The 22,608-nt window shown below is 40.3% G+C and overlaps 3 protein-coding genes across 6 annotated transcripts in view; 2 read left to right on the forward strand and 1 right to left on the reverse strand.

Moving 5' to 3' along the window:
• On the forward strand, nucleotides 1-7,878 carry svopa (SV2 related protein a). Its single transcript, XM_085475379.1, has 16 exons — nucleotides 1-265; nucleotides 2,771-2,928; nucleotides 3,039-3,124; nucleotides 3,216-3,314; nucleotides 3,747-3,818; nucleotides 3,983-4,107; nucleotides 4,204-4,267; nucleotides 4,347-4,472; nucleotides 4,575-4,703; nucleotides 4,822-4,895; nucleotides 5,008-5,084; nucleotides 5,204-5,308; nucleotides 5,594-5,705; nucleotides 5,796-5,877; nucleotides 5,984-6,073; nucleotides 6,165-7,878. The coding sequence occupies exons 1-16, from the start codon at nucleotides 219-221 to the stop codon at nucleotides 6,375-6,377; spliced, it is 1,659 nt and encodes a 552-aa protein (XP_085331505.1). The 5' UTR covers nucleotides 1-218; the 3' UTR covers nucleotides 6,378-7,878.
• LOC146696986 (D-amino-acid oxidase-like) lies at nucleotides 5,007-17,717 on the reverse strand. Of its 4 annotated transcripts, none has more exons than XM_085475380.1 (12): nucleotides 17,617-17,717; nucleotides 15,351-16,112; nucleotides 14,632-14,832; nucleotides 14,421-14,535; nucleotides 11,616-11,692; nucleotides 11,019-11,084; nucleotides 10,601-10,655; nucleotides 9,946-10,050; nucleotides 9,780-9,862; nucleotides 8,700-8,817; nucleotides 8,360-8,458; nucleotides 5,007-8,276 (listed from the first exon to the last, which is right to left on the reverse strand). In XM_085475380.1, exons 3-12 carry the CDS (start codon nucleotides 14,823-14,825, stop codon nucleotides 8,151-8,153), a joined length of 1,038 nt encoding a protein of 345 aa, XP_085331506.1. In that variant the 5' UTR covers nucleotides 14,826-14,832; nucleotides 15,351-16,112; nucleotides 17,617-17,717; the 3' UTR covers nucleotides 5,007-8,150. The 4 variants fall into 4 exon arrangements, with proteins under 4 accessions (XP_085331506.1, XP_085331507.1, XP_085331509.1 ...); XM_085475381.1 differs by lacking the exon at nucleotides 17,617-17,717 and adding an exon at nucleotides 16,816-16,871; XM_085475383.1 differs by lacking the exon at nucleotides 17,617-17,717 and having other exon boundaries at nucleotides 14,632-14,827; nucleotides 15,351-16,415.
• ssh1a (slingshot protein phosphatase 1a) overlaps nucleotides 16,847-22,608 on the forward strand; it is a 19,880-nt gene continuing 14,118 nt past the window's right edge. Inside the window, exons 1-2 of the mRNA XM_085475377.1 lie at nucleotides 16,847-16,943; nucleotides 18,903-18,940. Of these exons, the coding sequence (XP_085331503.1) occupies nucleotides 16,863-16,943; nucleotides 18,903-18,940 (119 nt within the window). The 5' untranslated portion in view covers nucleotides 16,847-16,862. The remainder of the gene's footprint in view (nucleotides 16,944-18,902; nucleotides 18,941-22,608) is intronic.

Below are 22,608 nucleotides of genomic sequence, written 5' to 3' on the forward strand. Positions count from 1 at the left end.
TGATAACTCGTCATGTGTTGGCTCGTGTAATCAGCAGTCATGCGGTCTCATACCCTCCTGAGCTCATGCCTTTCCGAGAGTCTCGCGCTGTGACTCGCGCAGGGCAGCCTCTCATTGGCTGTCGACGGACACCCGGAGCAGATCGCTCTCCTCGGTGCTGAAATCGCAGCCCGTCGTGACCATGTAAACGGCGATGATGCCAAACGGACCGTCGGCCAATGAACACCAAAATGGACGATGATCTGTTCCAGCTGAGACAGCTGCCGTGAGTACGGTGCAGTCTGCACACCAACGCCTTTTTCTGTGTGTTTTCTCCTCCCGGCTTTGCGTGATTGTCCGACGCATCGCCCTCTGACGGCTTCGCGTCGCCTTTGATTAGCTCCCTGGACCACAGATAGCCTGAAGCTGCTCAAAAGCACCGATCGTGCAGTTTTATTATCCACACATGTGTTCCCAGACAGAAGAGAAACAAAGAACAATAACACCGCGTCTTCTGTCTCCGCTACTGGAGGCATTTTGTTTACAGGCGTAGCATCTTCCTAAGAAACTATTTATTTACTGGAAGCAGATTGGCTGTGATTTCTCAGCTTAATAAGTTTTTTGGGGGGGTTAAACATGATTTTCTTTTTCTTTCTTTTTTTACTATGTTTACTGCCATAAGACAATTTATCACAGCCCTGCTGCACATGCGTTAAGGCTGGCCCATGACAGTCTAGCTTAGCCTTAGTGAGAGATATTTAGGAGTCTCCTTTCAGAATCCTGCTAAAAAAAATTAAAATCACATTTTATTTTTGTTTCAAAGGGAAGGTAAACATGTCAGAGCAGTCCACTGCAGCATACTTCCTACTCCCGTGTGCATTTCTTACCAGAGAGATTGAAAGGGGAAATTATAGTCTTTACAGGGGAACACAGACCTCCCCGGAAATCTCACAAACTCATCTGTAATACTGATAGGCTACTTTCCACTGCAAGCAGGCTATGTTATGTAATTACAGTGATTAAGACGTCCCACTCTCCGTGTTCTTTTTTAGTCTTTCAGGCTGAGCAAACTAGAGATGGACCGATCCGATATTACGTATCGGTATCGGTCCGATACTGACCTAAATTACTGGATCGGATATCGGAGAAAAATTAAAAAATGTAATCCGATCCATTAAATATCACGAAAGCACCTCACAAAACTTGCAACACGCCATAACTCGCCTCAGAACGTCGGAGCAGTATGCATCACCTGATAGAGCAGCTGTGGCATGCGGGACCTGTCGGTGGTCTGGATAGCATTTGGAGCTTCGCTAGCAACCCGGCATTTCATCTCCGACAAAGTTATCCCCGAGAGAAGTAAAGCAAGTGTGTAAGTCCATCTCTGAATGTTTGTAAAGCATTCCCACATTAAGCTTAACGAGCGACTGCCTCTCGCTCTCCGGCTGCTACTTCAATCGTGAAACTGCTAATGATCAGCTGATCGGCTTTTCTGTCGCGAGTCTCTCTTGTTTGTTTTTGGTCCACTTTGCGCCAGAAAGAGCAAACCAGCGGCTGAACAACAGCAGCACGTTTAAGCTTGATAAGCTGTTGTTACAATTTATTTAATATTACTTTCTACTCGAGGATCTTTTTCTACGTAGCTGACGGCTGGTAACTGTGCAGGGGCGGATCTAGCAAAGTTTAGCCAGGGGGGCCGATAGGGCATTAACTGGGAAAAGGGGGCACAAAGACATACTTTTCTTTCTTATTCTCATTTAAAATGTCTAGCTTTTAATAAATAATTATCTGACACCCAAAGTTTTAATTTGATGTAAAATGAATAGAAGTCAATTACTGTATATAGTGACTATTAAGTCTAATATATATACCCTAGTAAGCTATAGTACATTTTCCTTTGGGAAGGTACCATCTGTGCAGTCTGCAATTTTGTTGAAGAAAGATGTTGAATCTATTTAATATTTCTTGAAAAATAATTAATTTCTGTGCATTTTTTTTCACACTGCATCAAATTAAGGTTGATTACGTTGATTAAGCATCATGAGGTGGAGCGTGAGGGGTGGTTCCCTATTTTTTATTTATTTATTTTTGTTGTTGCTGGGAGTTGGAACCCTATTAGTTAGGTTGCTTAATATTTACGCTAAGTACTCTTTAAAATACCAGAATAGGGAGGATGGTGTAGGTCTAAGTTTATTAGATTGATCAGTATTGCTGAACTATGAAATATTTTTTTTGTATACAGGTATAACAGAATAGCTTTAGTGTAGTTGTTGTTTTAAACTTGAGTATGAACTTGCAGACTTGCAAAATGCAGCAAGATATTTTAAAAAACAGTTTTGTTGATTAAAAAACACTATATCGGATTCATATCGGTATCGGCAGATATCCAAATTTATGATATCGGTATCGGTATCGGACATAAAAAAGTGGTATCGTGCCATCTCTAGAGCAAACTATCAATTATCTGCATGTAGAAGAAGAGTATCCCTTCCATCCTTCACATGTGTATCTCTTAGCCTTTAAAAGCTTGTCTGGCAGTGAAGTGGAGTGTGCCAACCTGTCTGCTGGCCTGATATGGTTTCCCCATTGGAGAATAATATCACCCATACACAAAATCAAAGCCAGGAAAAGCTCATATCACCAAGGCAACAGCCTCTGACTCTCATTTGCACTCAGCATTGCTCTGACACCAGTCTTATGAAACTCCTGTGACCTGCCTTATTGCAGATAAGTTCATTCTCCTGAGCTTAGGATAAGATATACTCTATCCTCTTCTTTATGTTTTTTGTAGTGTTGTCCGCTTCCGTCGCACAGGTGAGAGCACACGCTCAGAGGAAGATGTTGAGAGCAGAGAGCAGGATGCAAGGACTGCAGAGCAGACTGATCTGGAGGCTGTGGCGCTCACTGAGGGAGCTCCAGTACCTCGAGAGTTTGCTAATCCGACTGATGGTACAGTATGGCATGGCTTCATTTCTCTCAGACAGCTGTTTTAAGGTCTTACATTTTCCTCCTGGGCTCAGACTCAAGTACAATCTTGCTGCACGCCCTCATTCTCTCAGACACATTCATGGTGGAAGATGCCGTAGAAGCCATAGGCTTTGGGACATTTCAGTGGAAACTCTCCATCCTCACTGGCCTATCCTGGGTGAGAACTGCTCTTTCATTTAAATAAGCACAATACAAAGTAATTATGACAACTGCATATGAATTCACTGAGTATCTTTGTGTGTTTTCAGATGGCTGATGCTATGGAGATGATGATCCTCAGCATCTTAGCTCCACAGCTCCACTGTGAATGGAGACTGCCCAGCCTGGAAGTGGCACTGCTTACATCGGTAATGTCTCTCTTATGTCTGTGAAAGTCCTCCTCTTGCAGTGCAATATGACCGTCCTGTCAGTTATTGATCGAGTTCCCAGGGATGATTTTGTGCTTGGATTAAAACGGAGCCAGCAAATGGCGAAGAAAAGAAGACCTGAGCACACTTCAGATATGTGCTGAATCTTTGCAACCTTAATGAATCTGAAAGTCTTATTTAGAGTCAGAGTGAAATACAGAATATCATTCAAACAAGGAAATTAAGGTTCACTTACTAAAGACACTAAACATTCACATTTTTGTGGCTCAACCAAAACCAAATACTACCGACAGTTTAAGAACAGTGTATAAGAGGATGTGTATGCTATGTCGGACAACTTTTGGCTGCAATCTGACTGGGACTTGATTTTTTTCTGTTTTGTTTTTTTTTCTTTCTTTCTTCTTGATACAGGCAGTGTTCATCGGGATGATGATCAGCTCTTCTCTTTGGGGGAACATATCTGACAAATACGGCAGAAAGACAGTAAGTTCTAATAGCATTCAGTCAGAGGTCCAAATGATTTACAGAGTTAGGGTTTCTTAGTACATACTAGACAACAGGAGTGAGCCGCTTCATTATGCCAGAGTGAGATTTTGCTTATTTATTTATTTAGCAGTGTATTATGTCTTGATTGTATACACATGCAGGGTCTGAAGCTGAGTGTTCTGTGGACGATGTTCTACGGCCTGATGAGTGCTTTTGCACCTATTTACGGCTGGATCCTTGTCCTCCGTGCACTGGTGGGCTTCGGCATTGGAGGGGCACCTCAGTCGTGAGTAACCCTTCATCTTGAAAAAACAAAGCAAAAAAACAATCAAATTGTAATGTATGGCGATTGGGTTCATAATAAAGTGCCTCTTTTTGTAAGGGTGACGCTGTATGCTGAGTTTCTGCCTATGAAGTCCAGAGCCACATGCATCTTGCTTATTGAGGTATGGAGTGCACAAATCTTATATCATTTCAGCACTTAAACCTTCTCAGCCCTAAAACCTGCATTTGCTGCTGTCGTAGATATTTTGGGCACTGGGCACTGTATTTGAGGTCCTCTTAGCGATCTTGGTGATGCCCACTCTGGGCTGGCGCTGGCTGCTCGGACTTTCTACCATTCCTCTCTTCATTTTTGCCATTCTGTGCTTTGTAAGTATGTTGGCAGTCTTGAGCTGCTCTACAATTTGAAGCATGATAGATTACAGCTTTATCAACCTAATTTTTCTTTTGTTTTTTGGTGGGTGGGAGCAGTGGCTGCCAGAGAGTGCTCGATACGACGTGCTGACAGGGAATCAGGAAAAGGCTCTGAACACACTGAAGCGGATTGCCACTGAGAACGGAGCACCCATGCCACTGGGAAAACTGATTGCCGCCAGACAGGTGCGGTGTGCATCTGCAAAAACTAAATGCTTTGTGTACATTAAGTACCCTCTATCATACTGCCATTTGTGTTCTGAGGGTTTTTTTATGGCTGTTTTTTTTAATTTTTTTTTATTAGGAAGATCGTGGGAAGATTCGAGACTTATTTTCATCTCACTTCCGCTGGACCACAGTCCTGCTGTGGTTTATTTGGTAAATTAGCAATTGATAATGTCTTCCTCTTTCTCGAAAACCTTGCGTTTTCATTGTCCAGTGATTTACCTAAAGCAAATCAGCATGAATTGATCTGTGTCTGTTCATGCAGGTTTGCGAATGCTTTCTCTTACTATGGGCTGGTGCTGCTCACCACAGAGCTGTTTCAGGAGGGAGGCGCATGTGGAAGTGAGTCAGATGCTGAGGGCTTCACACACTTTATGGTGGTTATGTTTTTGCAAAAAGCATCACAGACAGTAGGCTGAGTGCTGGATTTGAAGCATCCTGTTTGGTGTAACTCCCTCTAGTGTCCAAAGGTAATAAGGAGGAGCTCCGATGCAGCTTAGAGTGTAAATACCTGAATTCTGACGACTACAAAGACCTGCTGTGGACTACGTTATCTGAATTCCCAGGTACACATCACCAAGCTCTCATAAATTTGTTGTTCAATATATTAAAAACTGTGCAAATTCTGCTCTAAATTATGCACAAATATGACCACCTGCTGGTTATTATGCATTAATATAAATGCCTCCTCTCTTCTTGCTTCAATTCTTGTTCTATTGTTGTTTTTTTTACACTCATGCAGGCACTCATTTTGGTGTCTCAATATGATTGGCTGCACCTGCATTTTTTTTTCTACTATGTGAGAGCATGCAGTTTGATTTTAGGGGTCTGAGTATGCTGATGTTGTACAGGACTGCTGGTGACGCTGTGGGCTATCGATCGATTGGGAAGGAGGAAGACCATGGCACTGTGTTTCTTCGTTTTCTCTATGTGTATTATTCCACTTTATGGCTGTGTTGGGAGGTAAAGGCACAAGTGGCCATAATCAGGCTTTTAAATACTTTAAGAATTAGTAATGCTGTCCATTTACTGATACTGATTTATCCCCTGCAGAGCCTCCATGACAGTGTTGATATTCATCGCCAGAGCATTTATTGCAGGAGGGTTTCAGGCAGCCTATGTGTACACTCCAGAGGTAAGATATCTACACAGTGAGCAGTTTTGCTCCTACTGTGTAAAACACATTTGCAGGGCAGAATTAGAAAATTGGCAACCTCCTATGTATTTCTGAAACTCTGCAGGTATACCCAACAGCGACCAGAGCTTTAGGATTGGGAACAAGCAGTGGAATGGCCAGGGTTGGTGCCCTAATAACTCCGTTTGTTGCCCAGGTAACACTTTGTTTTCCCATGACAACACTGCACAAAAATGTCAGAGTGTTAGTGTCACACATTGTGATTGTCCATGGGCTTCATCCTGCAGGTGATGCTGGAGTCCTCTGTGTACCTGGCTCTGTCAGTGTACTGCTGCTGTTGCCTCTTCGCGGCCATCGCCTCCTGCGCGCTGCCAATTGAGACGACAGGCCGCGGCTTGCAGGAGTCCAGCCACCGTGAGTGGGGACAGGAGATGATGGGTAGGGCCTCTTCCCACAGCGCTGGAGGAGTCCCTGACTCCAGCTCCGGCTCCCAGGGCTGAGGATGCATCAGCTGCAGTGCAGCTGAGAGGAGACCACAGTGAAGAAGAGAAGCAAGGAGAGGGAAGACAACAAAACCAGCTCTCTGTGTTCATCTTTGCCCCCCTTCAATGATCTTCAGTTTAGTCACCGCAGTGGCTGGGAGCCAGGCAACACAGTAGTTACATGTACATGTCATTGTACTTTTTTAGTCTTTTAAACACCATTGCTCTCACAAGTTTGCCACTGTATAACTGCACACAGGGTAATCAAGAAAGACCAAATGACCTACATGAGTGTGAGAGTGAATGGGGGAGGAAAATCGTAAAGAGAGAATTCTAATACTTCAACCAAAGTATTTTAATCAAGCTTTTCTAATCCAAGAAAAGCAAAAGGGATAGCGTAAGGTCAAACAACTATCTTCTTTTCAAAAAGCCTTAAAACTACCTATTTAGCTTGTGGTTGAGAGACCTACTCTTAAACCTATGAGAAAGCTGCTTCTGCTAACGTAGTGGGCGTAGATACATATGTAAGGAACAGCATTATCCTGTGCGCACAATTTGCCTGCTGAAATACACTAATCACACTTGTCTTTATTTTTTAAAACAGAGCATTGATAGATTGAAGGAAAATCCCACACAATCAAAACAACAGGGCATCTGAATGAAAAGGGTGTGGGGTTATTTAATAGTTTCAGCCGTGAGAGGTGAAAGGAAGTCACTAGCTTTCATACACCGAGCATCCTTTTGAACTCTTGTGTTGTATGTGTTGTTCTTGTGTCAGTATTAGTTCACATTTTAACACGGTAAAGACCCATGGAAAATGCAGGTAACATTGAAAATACCACCTCATCTCTTGATCATTATCAGGACAGATTCTTTATAGCAAGCTGAGGGATCTGTTGAAACCTTCACCAGAAGATATTAACATCAGTAAGATAATAACTTCTCATATTTACAGCACAAACATGCTCCATGGATCCTGTATTTACGTTAACATTAAAGTGTTTGATCATTTAAATCTGAGCAGTTTCTCAACATCCAAAGCTGACTGAGCCTAGTTAGCAAGGTTTACATAATTTAAAAATACAAAAACATTCACACATGTATGTGGTGTCATAATCTATAGACGTTGATGCATCTCGTGCCCTACTTCAGCAGACTTTGATGCTGCGTTTCCGAATGTCCACAACGGGATGTTGTGTTCTGTAAATAATGTATCAATACCTGGTTTAGTTGTTGTCTTTGCTTTTGTTTGTAACAGAGGTGACGAGGAGATGGACTGAGGGAAGTTTTGTTTAAAAAAATAATCTCTGTATTTATTTAACGAGTATAGGTCTGATGAGCTGTTACCTGCCAATGTTTGAGATGAAGAGCTGCATTACGTGTCTGTGTGCACAGATCCTTGTCAACGCACTGGATGTAAATGTGTATGATACTGTAGTAAATGATCTTTCAAAGACAAGTAACTGTCGTGTTTTTATTAATTAGTTAAATATTTTAAATTCATTGCAAATCTTGCATTTAGTGCACTAAAAAATTCACAAAAATATGTACAATTTATACATAAAAAGTGCTTCTCAAATTATCCAAATCTCAAATAGATTTCAGCACGATTGTCTTACATATGTGCCATTGTTTAATTAACAATGGTGGCCTTGTCCTTAACTTTGCAGGTGCATGAGACTGTTTGAAAATGATGTTTAATATTAAATTAGTGGAGGCTAGGAGCAATATATGCACTGATGCTGACATTTGAAAAAAAAAGAGCATCAATCGTTACTTCTGCACACCAATTCACAAGCGAGCTTTTGGACCTTTGCCTTTTTGTTCCACGATCTGACCAAAGAGCCTCGCCGCTTCCTCGGCACAGCCTCGGTGAATGGTGAGTCCGAAACCTCCGTGGCCATAGTTGTGTATCACCTGAATAATGCCACAGTATTTTAGACAATTAATAGCAGAAATATGTATTTACAGTTCCGCTACTTAGATCTTAGAAAGGATACCTCTATGGGGGTTTCACCAGACCATATGGCTTCCCTCTCCAGTCGGACTTTGCTGCGAACTGGCCTGAGGCCAGACCAGTCGTCGACTATCCTGGCATGCTGAGATTAGAGAACAAAGAGATGAAAGCTTTTCAGAACTGACAATAAATAAACAAATACATAATAATAAAGGTAACTCAGAAACTGAAAATTTGACACTCAGTTACATCTTTTTAGAATGAGGTCTAAATATATAAAATGAAAAATGTTAAAAACTTCAGCACCACAGAACACTTACTGTAAATAATTAATCACACTTGAATCATCATATCTTTTTATGGCCTTGCTGAAATCATCGTACCTTGAGACTAGGCTCAAGCTGACAAGCTTTTTCCCAGATTTCTTTATGGTCGACAGAGCTATTCTGTTCACTCCAGTTTCCCATCTGGAAAACGCCACCAAGCGTCACAAGACGACTTCTGCGGACACAAATGTTTTGCACACTGATAAAAACAGCTCTTGCTTTCTGTCTTCATTGTACTCCAACCCCAAATCAATACTGTACAATACAATACATCACTGTGTGGGGCGGTAGCTGCACTGACTATAACAGAAAAGCTCTACAACGCATTGTGAGAACAGCTGAGAGGATAGTTGGTGTACCACTCCCCTCCCTGCAAGACATTTACACCACTCGCCTCACCTGCAAAGCCATCACAATTGTCAACGATGCAACCCACCCCGCGCACTGTCTGTTCAGCCTCCTGCCCTCTGGAAAGAGATACAGAAGTCTCCACTCCCGCACTACCAGGCTCACCAACAGCTTCATCCACCAGGCTGTGAGACTGCTGAACTCTCTTCCCTCCCGACTCCCAGCCAGCAGAATCACCAGATTGGCAGAAGTATAGGAAGACAGATTGGACTCTACTCCCCCTCACCCACGCACACTCTCCAACAAAGAAACACTCTCTGAACCAAGAACTGAAAACATTCCTGACTTGCATTGCAATTGCACACACCTGCAACTATATATATATTTTTAGTATTTCTTTTAGCACTATTTATATTATTATATTACTATTTATTACTTTATTGTTAGGGCTGTTTTTGTTGTGCATCTGCACCTTATTGTTGTCAATGTCTACGCATGGGACAGTGTGAAACGTAATTTCAATTCCTTTGTATGGCAAGTACATTTGAAGAAATTGACAAATAAAAGTATTCTATTCTATTCTATTCTATTCTATACGAAAAAGTGCTGCAGCTGTTAACATAGCGACTGAACTACAGAGAGTAACTACTAGAGCTACTACATTTGAAAACTTTTTTTTAAGGTGAAATATATAAAATCCTCTAACTGCAAATGTAGTAATACTATAAGTCAACAGCTGTGTGGTTCTGCAGTTCAGTGCTTATCAGTGTGGCATGTTACTTGTACTACCCTGGAATGATATATGGTGAATTGTATGTTCCTTTGGTGAAATCGTGGGTAATAATCCAGTGCTTCAGCCAGGGAGCATCGACCTGAAATACAAACAAACACTAGTTCATTCCGTCATTCCTTTATCTCTTGTGCAGTACATACACACAGCCCTGTATATTCTCACCTTCAATATCTGGCCACGGCCTGGTTTCAGGTCTGGATCTGGCTGCAGTTGGCCTGACCACATCCCACTGCAGTTTATGATCACATCTGCTCCGGTTTCAGCCAGCTAAAAAAAGTCAAGGATGATAGGAGATAACAAACATGGTGACAGATAACTTTTGCTCAACTTGTCTGGAGGCTGTAAAACATTACAACATTCAGTAATAAATGTTAATATAGTACAGACTGGGCATAAGTCAGCAAAACACCATTAAAGACGACCAGCTGAAGTTCAAACCAGGCGTCATGATGAGTAAATAAAGTAACTTAAGTGACTTTGAACGTGTGGTGTGGTTGTTAATGGGAGACCAGCTGGTCTGAGTATTTCAGAAACTGCTGACCTACTGGGATTTTCCCACACTGCAGAAAATGTTCAGAAAAGGAGAAACTATGCAGTGAGCAGCTGTTTGGGTGAAAATGCCTGTGGTCAGAGGAGAGAGACCAGACAGCTACAAGAAATGATGTCAACATGAACCTAAATCTCTGAGCAATGTTTCCAGCACCTCGCTGAATCTATCCCATGACGAATTAAGTCAGATTAGAAGGTGTGCCTAATAAAGTGTCCGGTGAATGTATAAAGAACTTGCAAGCACAATACACTGAAAACTTTCACTAACCTCCTTGAAGGACTTTATTTTCCTGTGATAAAATTTCACTCCCCTTTTTCGCAACCTGCAAATAAAAACACTGTGCACTAGAAAACCTTTTATATTAAGGAGCATCGATGCTAAACACACAAGAACCTAATGAAGACTACATGTTTATTACTCTTATTACTAATACATAATAGGATGAAGTCTCAAGTATACGTTACTCAGTATTGTGGGATCATTTCAGTCCACCAGGTACAGCATATATATCGGACAACATTATAAAACTGTAAACACGATATGGTCTTATGTTAAAGGTAAAATATAAAAACAACGGATCTCAAACAATGTCAAATACTTTGGGAATTTTAAAGCTAACTCAGGAGGTTGGACTAAATAAATCAATACTGATACAACATGAGAAGTCAGTTAGGTGATCACTCACCACTCCATAAGCCAAGGTAAGTATGTTTTACCCTCTATCATGAGAGCAGTGTTGAACCACCCAAACCTGAACAAATGATAAGAAGCAAATGTTTCACTAAAACTGCTGGTTGTGCAACATTGTCCATTCAATCACAAAAAATACTGGTAACTTTTAGTGGGACGCTTGTAATACAGTGAAATTCACACATTTCGCATTTTTAAATTCATGTTTATCAAACTAAACATGATTTTATGTTATTTGAAACATGAGTCAACATCCTCAGTGTGACTTACAACCCTAACCCTGTTAGGGTTACAAATGCCAGATGTCGCAAAGAAAATACAACTTAAAACTCATATATTCAAACTTAAATGTAATTTTTCCTTTTTTTTTTCTAAATTGGTCATACATTTAAATACACATTGCATTTTTTAATTTAAATTTTCTGGCAATTTTTTCATGGTTCAGAGTTTATGGGGTCAAGTAGTTTCTTTAATTAATTACCACACATTCAAAGTCAACTTGTTCACACTGTATGTAAACAGCTGACTATGTGGCTAACTATTTGTTTATTTGTGTCTTGTCTTTCATTGGCGTTTTTCAGAAAGAGCTTACTTGTATCCAGGAAAAATCTGCAGCTCTCGGTCTGTGAGCTGCCTGAAGCCAAGAACGCTGTCCTTAAACGAGGGATCCTGCAACCAAAAACAAGCCACAGGCAGTGAGAGGGCAATCTTATGGGTGTCACAGTCACCAAATCACATTATTACAGAGGATGTATCCACTGTGAAACTCTGAGTCTCTTGTGGCCAAACACTGATATTTTGTTTGGGTTTTTATCTTCAATAAAGAGATCTTCAACAGAGAAAGTAACTTAAGTGCATCTTGAAAACTCGCTTGTCTTTACCATGTTATATCTGGGCTGCTAATGCATGGGCTGTCTTGGTGATATCGAGTCAGCTGACTCTTCACTCTGGTTATGACTCAAACGCATGTCTGTGTCACACATTCCTCTCAGTGCTATTACATTATGAAAGTCATCCTGTGAACTACTTAGTAATAGCTTAATGCATACAAACTCCCTAAAGATTAGGAATCGAGTTGAAAGAAACATTTTTTTGTTGTCAGATTTCTCAGTACACACTCTCATAGAAGTTAATATGTTAATAAGTGTTTCTGGGTTAGATGGGGTTTCATCAGCTCCTGGTTATTTACTAACTTCCTCAGCCACATTTGCTACAACTGAGATTAACCACTTTTTTTATGAAATGCCAAATTAACACTGGGAATAAGCCCTGCCAACTAAACAGAGTTGCTCTATCGTGTATATTATTAATATTTGACATCTTGCATAGATTGCAGTGAAACTTTATGGTACAATATTGGTTTCCGTTTTTCTAATATGGAACAATATAGGACACTGTGGTAACAGTGAAGGATCACCATCAGTACCAGTACAGGCAGTTTTGTGGTTGACGTAATTACCCGGTTTCCTAAATAACACAGAATTAGCCTGATTGTACTTTGGGATTATTTGGCTGCTCTAATGAGATACAAGCCATTTCCATTCATGACAAATAGGCTTTTGATGTAGGCATGACTACAACTAAAAGAAATGTATGTTACTTCATGTTGCAAGAGAAAGCTCAATGAAATGCTTTCTGCTGCTAAGAGCAGATTTATTGTAACACATGAAATTCACAAAAGAATTTCCAGAGTGCACTGAACCCGAAACTGGACATATACTTGAGTTTTGCATCACTATTGTAACTCTGCATTGTGCCAACTTGGATTGGTTCTGCAACTTTCTATTTCTGTTTTGCTAAGCTTTTAGCATAGCAAGTTAAGGGTTAAGATAAAATAAGAATATGAAAAAATAAGTGTTTGAAAGTCTTCCAGTTTCATCGCTTGACCTGTGAACTTTTAACCGGCACTAAACTAATGTGACACAACAGGAAAAAAAAAAGAGCCCACTGCATGATCTTATTTGCAAACATGCAGAAATCACTCAACAATGTCAGTGCCGGCTAATATACAGTTGTGTTCTCAAGGTTACATCCACTCATCATGGCCATGGATGTACATCAATGTTAATGATGTCTTTGAACTGTTGTTTTCTGGAGTGGAATGATTGTACAGCATGTTTAATGACTTAAACATGCACAAGTTTGAATTCATTTAGGATTTTCTTTAATTCACACAGCATCAAAACTATACATATAGTCTCATATATATACACATTAGCCCCCACTGATTTTTGGTTAAATGTAAGTGGCACCTCACCAGATGTTTTTGGTAGCCATCAACAAGCTTGTTTAAATTGGCTGGTTTTTGTAATGTTAGTCTGCTTTATTCATTCCAAAAAACATTTTTCATGTGTGTTTGTGTTTGGGATCATCGTCCTGTTGTAACACCCACATGTGTCCAAGATTCAACCACCTAGCTGTTGATTCAAGGTGAAGTTAAAGTTAATGTATGTAAATATTTGAGTCTGTATGTTTAGTTTTGACTGTGTGCAGAGAACATCTAAAATAAATCCAAACTTGAGCACCCAATTTTGGTTTTTTAAAGTCATTAAAGATGCTTTACAATCATTCCGCACTAAAAAGGGAACAGTTGAAAGAAATCATTAAACACCCAAATGCAAGCTTTCTTGTAATTTCTGTATTTTGTGTTTCTTTTTATCATCTGCTAATGTGGATCTCTGCAACTAACTGTTTTTTACCCAATTTAAACTTTTGGTAAAGCTGTGGTATGACAAGAATCTGATGAGTGTAAGTAAACTTCTGACCACATAAGTCCATCTCCGTCCGTGACTGTCAGACCACTCGAGCAGACAGCTGAATATTTCCATATTCCATATTTTCAGAACTGCAGTGTGACAGGGTCCTTACTACATACCGGAGGAGTTTACGCGTGCATTCCTGAATGTTTTGTACGTACTATGGGATGTCATCCACTTTGTTACAAGAGTTCAGAATTTGCATATTTGTGCTTTCTTGTATTTCTAGAATAATTATACAGCTTCCACAGTCTTAATCATGTGCAAAGCAATTTTCCTGCAAGTTTTTCCTCATTATTTGCTAGAAATGTCTGTGGCGTTAGTACACAGAATCCCAATTAACCCTGATTCTGAGTGTAAAAACAACCCTTAGTGGGGCCTCTCTCTTTACAGTTTCCAACCAGTGCATTCAACAATCATTTATGTGGCTGAACAAAGCTCTACTTCAGAGCAACTGGACTTTGTTTAGTGTAGATATTGCCCCGAAATGCAATAAATTTGTGAATGAGTTGCTTGATGTTGCACTTTAACCAAATATACACACACCTATGTTCTTGGCTGTAAAAGGTTTCCTAATAAGAATAAATCTTATCTTTGAGATAAAAAAAAGTGTAGTTCCAAAAAAAAGAAGCAGTACTCACTGGTGCGGGTTCACTGCAAAGGTTGTAGCCAGACTCAAGGAATATTCCCATTTTTATGGACTCAGGTGACTTGAGAAAGCTGAGCAAGTAGTCAAATGTCTCTTTATTCCATTTTCTAAATGTGAAGGACACATATGGGAATAATGTAGCAATAGTAATGTTTGTAGATAAAAACTAAAATCTAAAGGAAAGTTAAATAAAACACACTCACGTCTCCTGAACGTTGCCCTTATCATACAGATAAGGCTGCCAGAAGCCGGCTGCTCCATCACTAGTGGTCAGTGGAGTGAACTTGTCTGCATACACCTCGATGGTCAGCGGACTGACAATAGAGTGATAGTGCTCATAGATGCTCTGAGCTGTTGACAGGCCAATCACTCCTGCCCCAATCACTGCCACCCGCATGTCTGCACTAACATGAGACACAGTGAGACTCACTAACCCATGAAGGAATCAAACATAACCATTAACCAGCAGATTGACTAAGACTGGATTCAATATTAACATTAAAACGATTTTCTTCTTCTTCTTCTTCTTGTCTATTTGCTCATCGTTGAGAATAAGTTATATGTTAATGAAATATTTAAATAAAATGTAAAATATTTCAACATTTTAAGTCAATCATTACATGTGCGTATGCAGTATCTATAACAGAAATTACAATAAAGACCTTAAACAACCTATCTCCACTGATCAAACCTGCTGCATAACTGAGGGGTGAGGCACAGCTGTGCAGAACTTGTGCTTCCACATGGTTATTATTAAGAGTACAGTATTACGTAACACTGAGATCTGGTGAAACAAAGAATCCATCTGAGAAGCAACAACTTAGTTACTGAAACTTGAGTAAAAGCAGCATGGTTAGAGGGATCAGACGCACGTGCTGTCAGCATAGTCCACTTTATAGATTACAAATAAGTTTCGCCTTACCTTCACTCTGGTTTTCCACCGCTTTTGGCAGAGTTAAAAAGCAAAAGTGTTTCAGCTCCTACTTCTAACTGGTCCGCCTCTCTCTTGCAAGCAAGGCGGAGATTGCAGGCACGTAGAGCGCAAGACGCGTTCACGGTGTATAGTTTAAACCGCAATCAACCTACTGAGAAAATGTTCTGTCGATCTCGCCTGATAATTAAAAGGACTGCAACGATGGAAGTCACAGTGTTGTCCAAAACTCTTGACCCTTACACAGAAATACAGCATATAAGACAAAAACGTAGTTTGTACAGTTCCTACGAATCTGAAAGTCAGGATTTGCTATCACCACTTTTATTCTTCAACACAGTCGGAACTGTCTTGGTCAGTTTTCTTGTCATTTCTTTAACTAATCTTCAGGAATAGTACTCCAGGCTTTTTGAAGGACATTCAAAGCTCTTCTTTGGATGTTGGCTGCCTTTTGTTGTGTTCTCTGTTTACATGATCTCACACTGCTTCAATAATGTTGAGGTCCGAGCTCCTGGGAGGCCAATCCATGACTGGTAGTGTTTTCTATCCCGGTCTCTTTTTACTGCATTGGCAGTGTGTTTGGGATCATTGTCATTTCATTTCAAAAACTTTAATGTGCTGAATTAAAATCAGAGATTTCGTTAATAATGAAGAAATGTTTAAAAAAAATGGGCAGATTCTGTGGCAAGTTCTGTCCTGTTCTGCATATCCATCAGTATCAGAATAATCCACCGACAGTCAGAAATACATTACCTGGTGTAAAGCAAAAAGGATACGTTAATAATCAGCAATAAAAATAAAATTGCCATTCCTGTCTCATGAAGCCACACCTCAACACAGATTGACGGGGACACACACACACGCAGAAGCAACACTTTAAGTATATTCAGATATGCCATTATATTGATTCATTATTATAAAAGCAGTCAGAACAGCAATAACAACAATAATAATAATAATGAAATTGTTATTGTACTTTGGGTCGCATTTTGCACATTATTATGAGTCAAGTCACGCCTACTTCTGAACAAAATAGTAAAAACATATTTCAGACATTGCTTATTTTTCGTATATCTGTAAAGCTTTTTGAATATTTCTTTCTTTCGCGATTTTTACATTTTGTTCCTACCCACGAGTGTGCTTTTACATAGCCTTGTTTGTGTTTTCGATCCTGTTGTAAATAGCCTGTTATGTAAACCTGAATTGCCTCGTTTAAAGGTCGCATACAAACAGGCTGCTGTACATGTCAGTTGCCGTGATGTCACTGTTATTCATAGGTTTAGCAGTTATATTATGACTACATAATTACAAAAGAAGTGTCGCCGGGATGGATTGAAGGCATAACTTCCTTCACCGGGGGCCCTGCCTGAAAGGATAACTCGGCTCGGTTCCCTCCAATCATCAGTCTCTCTGTCAGCTGTATGTATCGTTAGCCCAGCAGCTAGCTGCAGCTCACCAGGCCAGAGCGGCCGGCCGGTGCATCATCATCCTCAGCTCCCAGCCATGGCGTTGGTTACTCTGCAGCGGTCCCCGACCCCGAGCGCCGCTTCCACCGCCAGCACAGCAACTACGACCGCGGGGGAGGTGAGTTTGGTGCCGAGTGAAGCAAAGCTTCAATGCTCCGTTGTGGTGGTGTCAGAGTGAGGATGAGGGAGATGCTGCCAGAGGAAGGCCTGCTGATTGAGACTGAATTAGCTAGTTAGTTATGCTAGGCTGTTAGCTCATGGTAGCTAGCAAACGTTTTCGTTACAGAGAGTTGTAGCTGACTATCGCTTATTCCAATTAGTCTGTGAAATCTTTTTTTGTTATTTAATAATATTAAAGAAACTCCACACCTGTTCAATTGGCCAGGTGTCCATTTTAAAGAGCTAACGTTAGCTTAGTTTGACAAGTGCCTCATAAATGATAAGAGCTGTGGCTAACATTAACGTTAGCTGTTTATGATGTGAGTGGCTGACATTAAAAATGAACGTTTTTCTTAAATATATCAAGCACACAGCACTGTCAGGGAGCTTAATGCACTGCTGCTATATTTGCATTAATTTACTGACTCTAAAGCTGTGTGGATGTTTTGACTCGGCGGACTTGACTATAAAATACCTATTACAGAAATCAAATTGGAAACAGTTACACACAGATTATCGCTATTCTAATTTCCATCGTGCTGTGTCGTTGGTCGTGCGATTAAGCATGGGAAAATACCATATTCCTGGCAAACAGACACATACGACGACAACTGAAATTGTTAATACTTAACTGTAACAGTAGATAGTCACGGTTTGAGGTTTCTGCATACTTTCACTGAGAAGAAGTAATGGTTTAAGCCATTCAAAATAAGTTCCCTTTGCTATTTAAGTAGTTATTCGTTACCAGATGGGGGCGCTAACTACCAGCTATAGGCAGAGAAGCTTACCTTGTGCTGCTCTCTGCCTGTAACAGAAACTAGAATTACTATCTATAGCTGGCTTTATTTACAACCAGAAGTGTGTGAGCTGTGTTAGGTAAGGATAGGCTGAAATACTTCTTATTTCTACCTTATTTTGTACTCATAAATATGGTGACACGTTATTTAGTGCAAGTAGATTGTCTCCTTTTTCTAAAGGGGATTTTTTTTTGGTCCTGTCCTGTATGTCATTGTTGCCTGACGGCTGTTTAGGTGTGACAGATAAAGCTGGCAGAAATCTGCTGCAGCTATGATGTCATCTGCTCATGAGGGGTGGGTGGGGTGGAGGAGGACTACTGTAGGAAGGGGAGGAAGGAGAACTGAGGTAAACAGGGAGGCAGGAGATACTGGTATGAAGGCACGAGGCAGCTAATGTGTGAGGTTATTTTCATGCTTATGCACAATAATAAAGACACTCAGCTCGCTGTGCATTACTTTGTGGAAGCCCGTGCAAAATGATTTCCTTCCGTCCTCCCTACGAATGGTACTCCTCATTTTTATTTTTCCTTTTAGCTGAATGTTTGTTACATTCAGCATCAACTGAGTCCCATTGCCTTTAATGCACCTTCACTGTGACAAGAAAAATCGTCTTTGGAACAACATCTTTCAAAATATTGATGAACTTTAGAGTCTTATCTACTCTTACCTTGTAAGCTTCTCTTGGTGGTGTGGCTGCCTTTAAAATGAAGGTAAAACATGTACCTTGACTACCCTGGCATTTACTTCAGAGTCATGTTTTCAATCAAACTCTACCCTAGCATCCCTACAATCCTGCTGTGGTGAGCCATTGTTGATACGGTTAAGAATAGGTGTTTGAAGTTGTACAGCTTTCTTACAGATCATTTGATCACATGAGTAGCTGTAGTGGTGGTAACCCTAGAAAGTATGCTTTATATCAAAATTTAGTATCTCTGTATGTTCATCTTCCAAAGTGTAGATGCTGAATGTATAGCACCTCTATTGCTGCTTGATTTTTTGCATACATTTATCAGAGTTTGTGCTTAGTAAAATACAGACAAGACTATAGTTCTGCTATAGCAGTAACAGTGCAGTTGAAATGATTTCAGTATGGTATAAATCTTTTCTGTTATCTGTTGCAGGATTTTGGGAGTGAAGATGAACGGCGAGTAAATCTGAGGTAAGTTTACTTCAAATTTAGCTTAAGCTTTCTGTGATATGGTACCACACAGGTGTTATCAACTGACTGTCTGCATCTGCCTTTGAGTCATTTAGTAAAACCTGGAATATTGGCAAACAAGGCGCTATCGGTGAATGAGCACACCTGATTGTCAGGGTCATAAAAAGCGTGTGGGTGTGTGTCTGATTAAAGTCTACAGTTCTTAAAAGCCAACTGTAAAAAAACAAAAACCCAAACAAAAAAAACATGCTGTTCCTAGTAGTCTATCATGTAATATGTTGACAATTATGTCTGTTTATTTATCAGCACTTAGACCGATCAACGTGTTCTTGGACTGCGCGCCATTATCTGAGTCACTTGGCGTTCCCACAGCTTTTCTTTTTTGCTGTTTAACAGACCGTGTGTGTGTGTGTGTGTGTGTGTGTGGCATAGATTGGAAAAAAAAACAAAACTTAACATTTAGGATTTGATCTTTTTACTTATTAAAAACACACAATATCAGCATTTTTTTAAAAGTATTTGACTGCAAGCAAATTATTAAGCAGTGTTTAATGAGTGTAGATAAAAGAAAAAAAATGCTTACTGACTCTCTAGTCTGTTCGGATGGATGTGTCAGGTACACTCAGTAGCCACTTTGTTAGTTGCCAGTACCAGGTTGGAGAACTGTCTTAATTCTACGTGGCACAGATTCAGCAAGGTGCTGAAAACATTCCTCAGAGACTTTGGTCCACGCTGGTATCATCACACAGTTGATGATGATTTGTTGGCACAGTCATGACGTGAATTTCCTGTTCCACCACATCTCAAAGGTGCTCAGTTGGATTAAGATCTAGTGACACTGTAAGCCATTTGAGCACGGTGAACTCATTGTCATTTTAAAGAAACCAGTTTGAGACTTTTTGAGCTTCATGACATGGTGTGTTATTCTGATGTAAGCAGCCATCAGAAGATGGGAACAGTGTGGTCACAAAGGGATGGACATGGTCAGCATCCATACTCAGGTAGGCTGTGGCATTTAAACAATGCTCAGTGGACTAAGGAGACCAAAGTGCTTAAAGATTGCACTACCAAAATTGAGGTCTAATTTTGGTGAGCCTGTAGATTCAGTTTCCTGTTCTTAGCTGCCAGAAATGGCATCTGGTGTAGTCGTCTGCTGCTGTTGCTTATCTGCTTCAACGTTCAACGTGTTGTGCATTTGGAGATGTTCTTCTACATACTTTGGTTGCAGCAAGCGCTTTTTTTTTAGTTGCTCTTCTTTTCTGTTGTATCAAAGCAGACTCGCCATTCTACTCTGGCATAAACAAGGAATTTTTGCTCAGACAGCTGTCGCTCACTGGTAAACCCTAAAGATGGCTGCGTGGGAAAATCCCAGTAGATCAGCAGTTTCTGAAATACTCTGACCAGCCTGCTTTCTTTCCATTTTGATGCTCAGTTTAAACTTTTACAGGTCATAGTAACTATGTCAGGTGTATCTAATAATGCATCATATATATTATGTGTTTATATTATGTAGGAATATGAGAAATCTGACATGACTATAATGTACAGCAGCCATAATTGTTGTAATCTGTTCTTTTCAGTCTGAAGTGGGTTTCCCTTTGTGTTCCTGATCTTATAACAAGAACAAGAGTGCATTTTTAGAACAGTCAATGATTTCAAGAAACCACTTGGCTCTAGTAACTTGTGTTTTGAGCATTCAAATTTGTGAATACTCCCAAGCTGAATATGTTTGGTTTGTTATCTTTGGATAAGGGATTCATGCATTACAAGTTCTATGACTCAGCTGTGTTCAGTAATAAACTCAGTTTTCTTCCAAAAGTTTCTTCTGAGTCCCTGGGGCAGCTTGAGAGAGAGAAAGAGGTGTGTTTTTTCAAAATAGAGTAATTGTCCCTTTATCGTGTGTTATTTTATTCTTTTTGTAACATTAATGCAAATGCACTGTTTTAGGCTCTTTGAGTTTATGTTGATGTAGATGTGTAAATATTTTTGACAGAGAAAACATGAAGCAATTTTTAAAAAAAGTTTTCTTCCAATAACTGTGCAAGATGTGAAGGTTTAAAACATTAAATGCAATGACTGTAACCGCTGTATTTTGAAAAATGAACTCTGCCAAACTGAATCTCAAAGCACAGGCAGACTTTTTATTTCACAACAAATCAATACAATAACTTTTGTAACAGCTTAGTCCCATGTACAAAATAAACTTGTCAAGACGGTGAAACAGAGAAAGCCGGTCTTTGTGTGTCACTAATATTGACAGATTTCTCTTTTCTCCTGTTGAAAGTTCTTTGTTCTCATAAACTTGATTCCCTGATTTCTTATTATTCACTTTGGATGATGTGTGCACATTCATCATTTTAAGAGCTTCGTTTCTTTTGGAGTTATGCAATCTTCTGTGCTGTGTCCCCAAGCAATGCATGTGTGAGGGAATGATCTATGTGTGATGCGAGTGCTGGCATGCCTCAAGATTTCTTTCATTTTTTGAGGAGTTTGTAAGATAACATTCTGTGGTTAAAATGCCAGTAAATTCATGTTTATAGTAAGGCGTAATAAGTTGTCTTTTACTTGACAGGCACTGCTTATCTTCTGTGGTAGATATGTAGTTGCATCTGTTAATTGACAGCTGTGCATCTGCCAACTGGGAGTATTTGTGCTCGCTGTTCCTGGCCCACCTCGATAATGATGACGAATTGGAGGGGTTGATTTGGGCCAACATAAACATCATGCAGGTGTCTATGGCGCTAAACCAAGGAATGATTTCATTTTACCACCTTGTACACAGCAGAGGTGGGCAAGACACAGAATCGGACAAAAATGTGTGTTAATGTGTGCGTTAGAGAAAGAAAGCACAGCACAGATAGTGAGATGAAGGACTGGTAGATGAGGTTGTCCACAGGCACTATTATACTTGTACTTTTATTGTCCAGAAAGTAAATACTTTTACTCTTTTTTTTCTTTTTTTTTTTGGCAGAACAAACTACAGTAGAATCACCAGATCCGGGTCTATTTTTCTCTGTAACACGATGACGTTATTTGTTTCCTGTTCAGGTCCTTCAAAACTCCACAGATACTTGAGGTCTGTTCCTCCATGTCTGGCCCCTCCCTCTCTTTACTGCTTTCAGTGGTGTCAGTGAGAAAAATGCCAGCATTATGCAACTGACAGCCCCGAGAGGAGGCTTTTTTCCCCTTATTGTGCTGCTGTGTGCAAAACACTCTAAGACCGTGGATAAACCCGCCTGGTTACAGCCTCTGTGTAGCCTCTTTGTGAGTGCTCAGTCTAGTCCAGAGTACCTTTCTAACATAGCAGCTCACCTGGTGACTCAGAGCAGTGCTTTAGCAGACATCTGGTCCTGCTTGGCCCCATTCAGGTCCACCTGGACACTTTTACAGGAACAGCCTACACCTTAATTAAATGACATGCCTTTATTCCTACCTGTTGCTTCTAAAGCTTGACCTTAAATGCAGAATAAGTTCCTATGTTCAGGTCTACGCTTCTGTTTCCTGCACCTGGCACATCAAGCTGTTTAGGGTTTCACCTGGACTGCCACAGAGCAGTTTGTAGAGTACAGCACCTGCTAGTAACCACGGGTGTTACAGACGATGTCCCATTGTTGAGGAGAAAAGGAGGGCTATCTTGTTATCCGTGTCGCAGAGCTATTGTTAGTGTC

Source organism: Copadichromis virginalis, linkage group LG12 (assembly GCF_057382275.1).
Source record: "Copadichromis virginalis isolate Kocher_CV1m ecotype Utaka linkage group LG12, C_Virginalis_male_GT1.1, whole genome shotgun sequence".
Classification (NCBI taxonomy): domain Eukaryota; kingdom Metazoa; phylum Chordata; class Actinopteri; order Cichliformes; family Cichlidae; genus Copadichromis; species Copadichromis virginalis.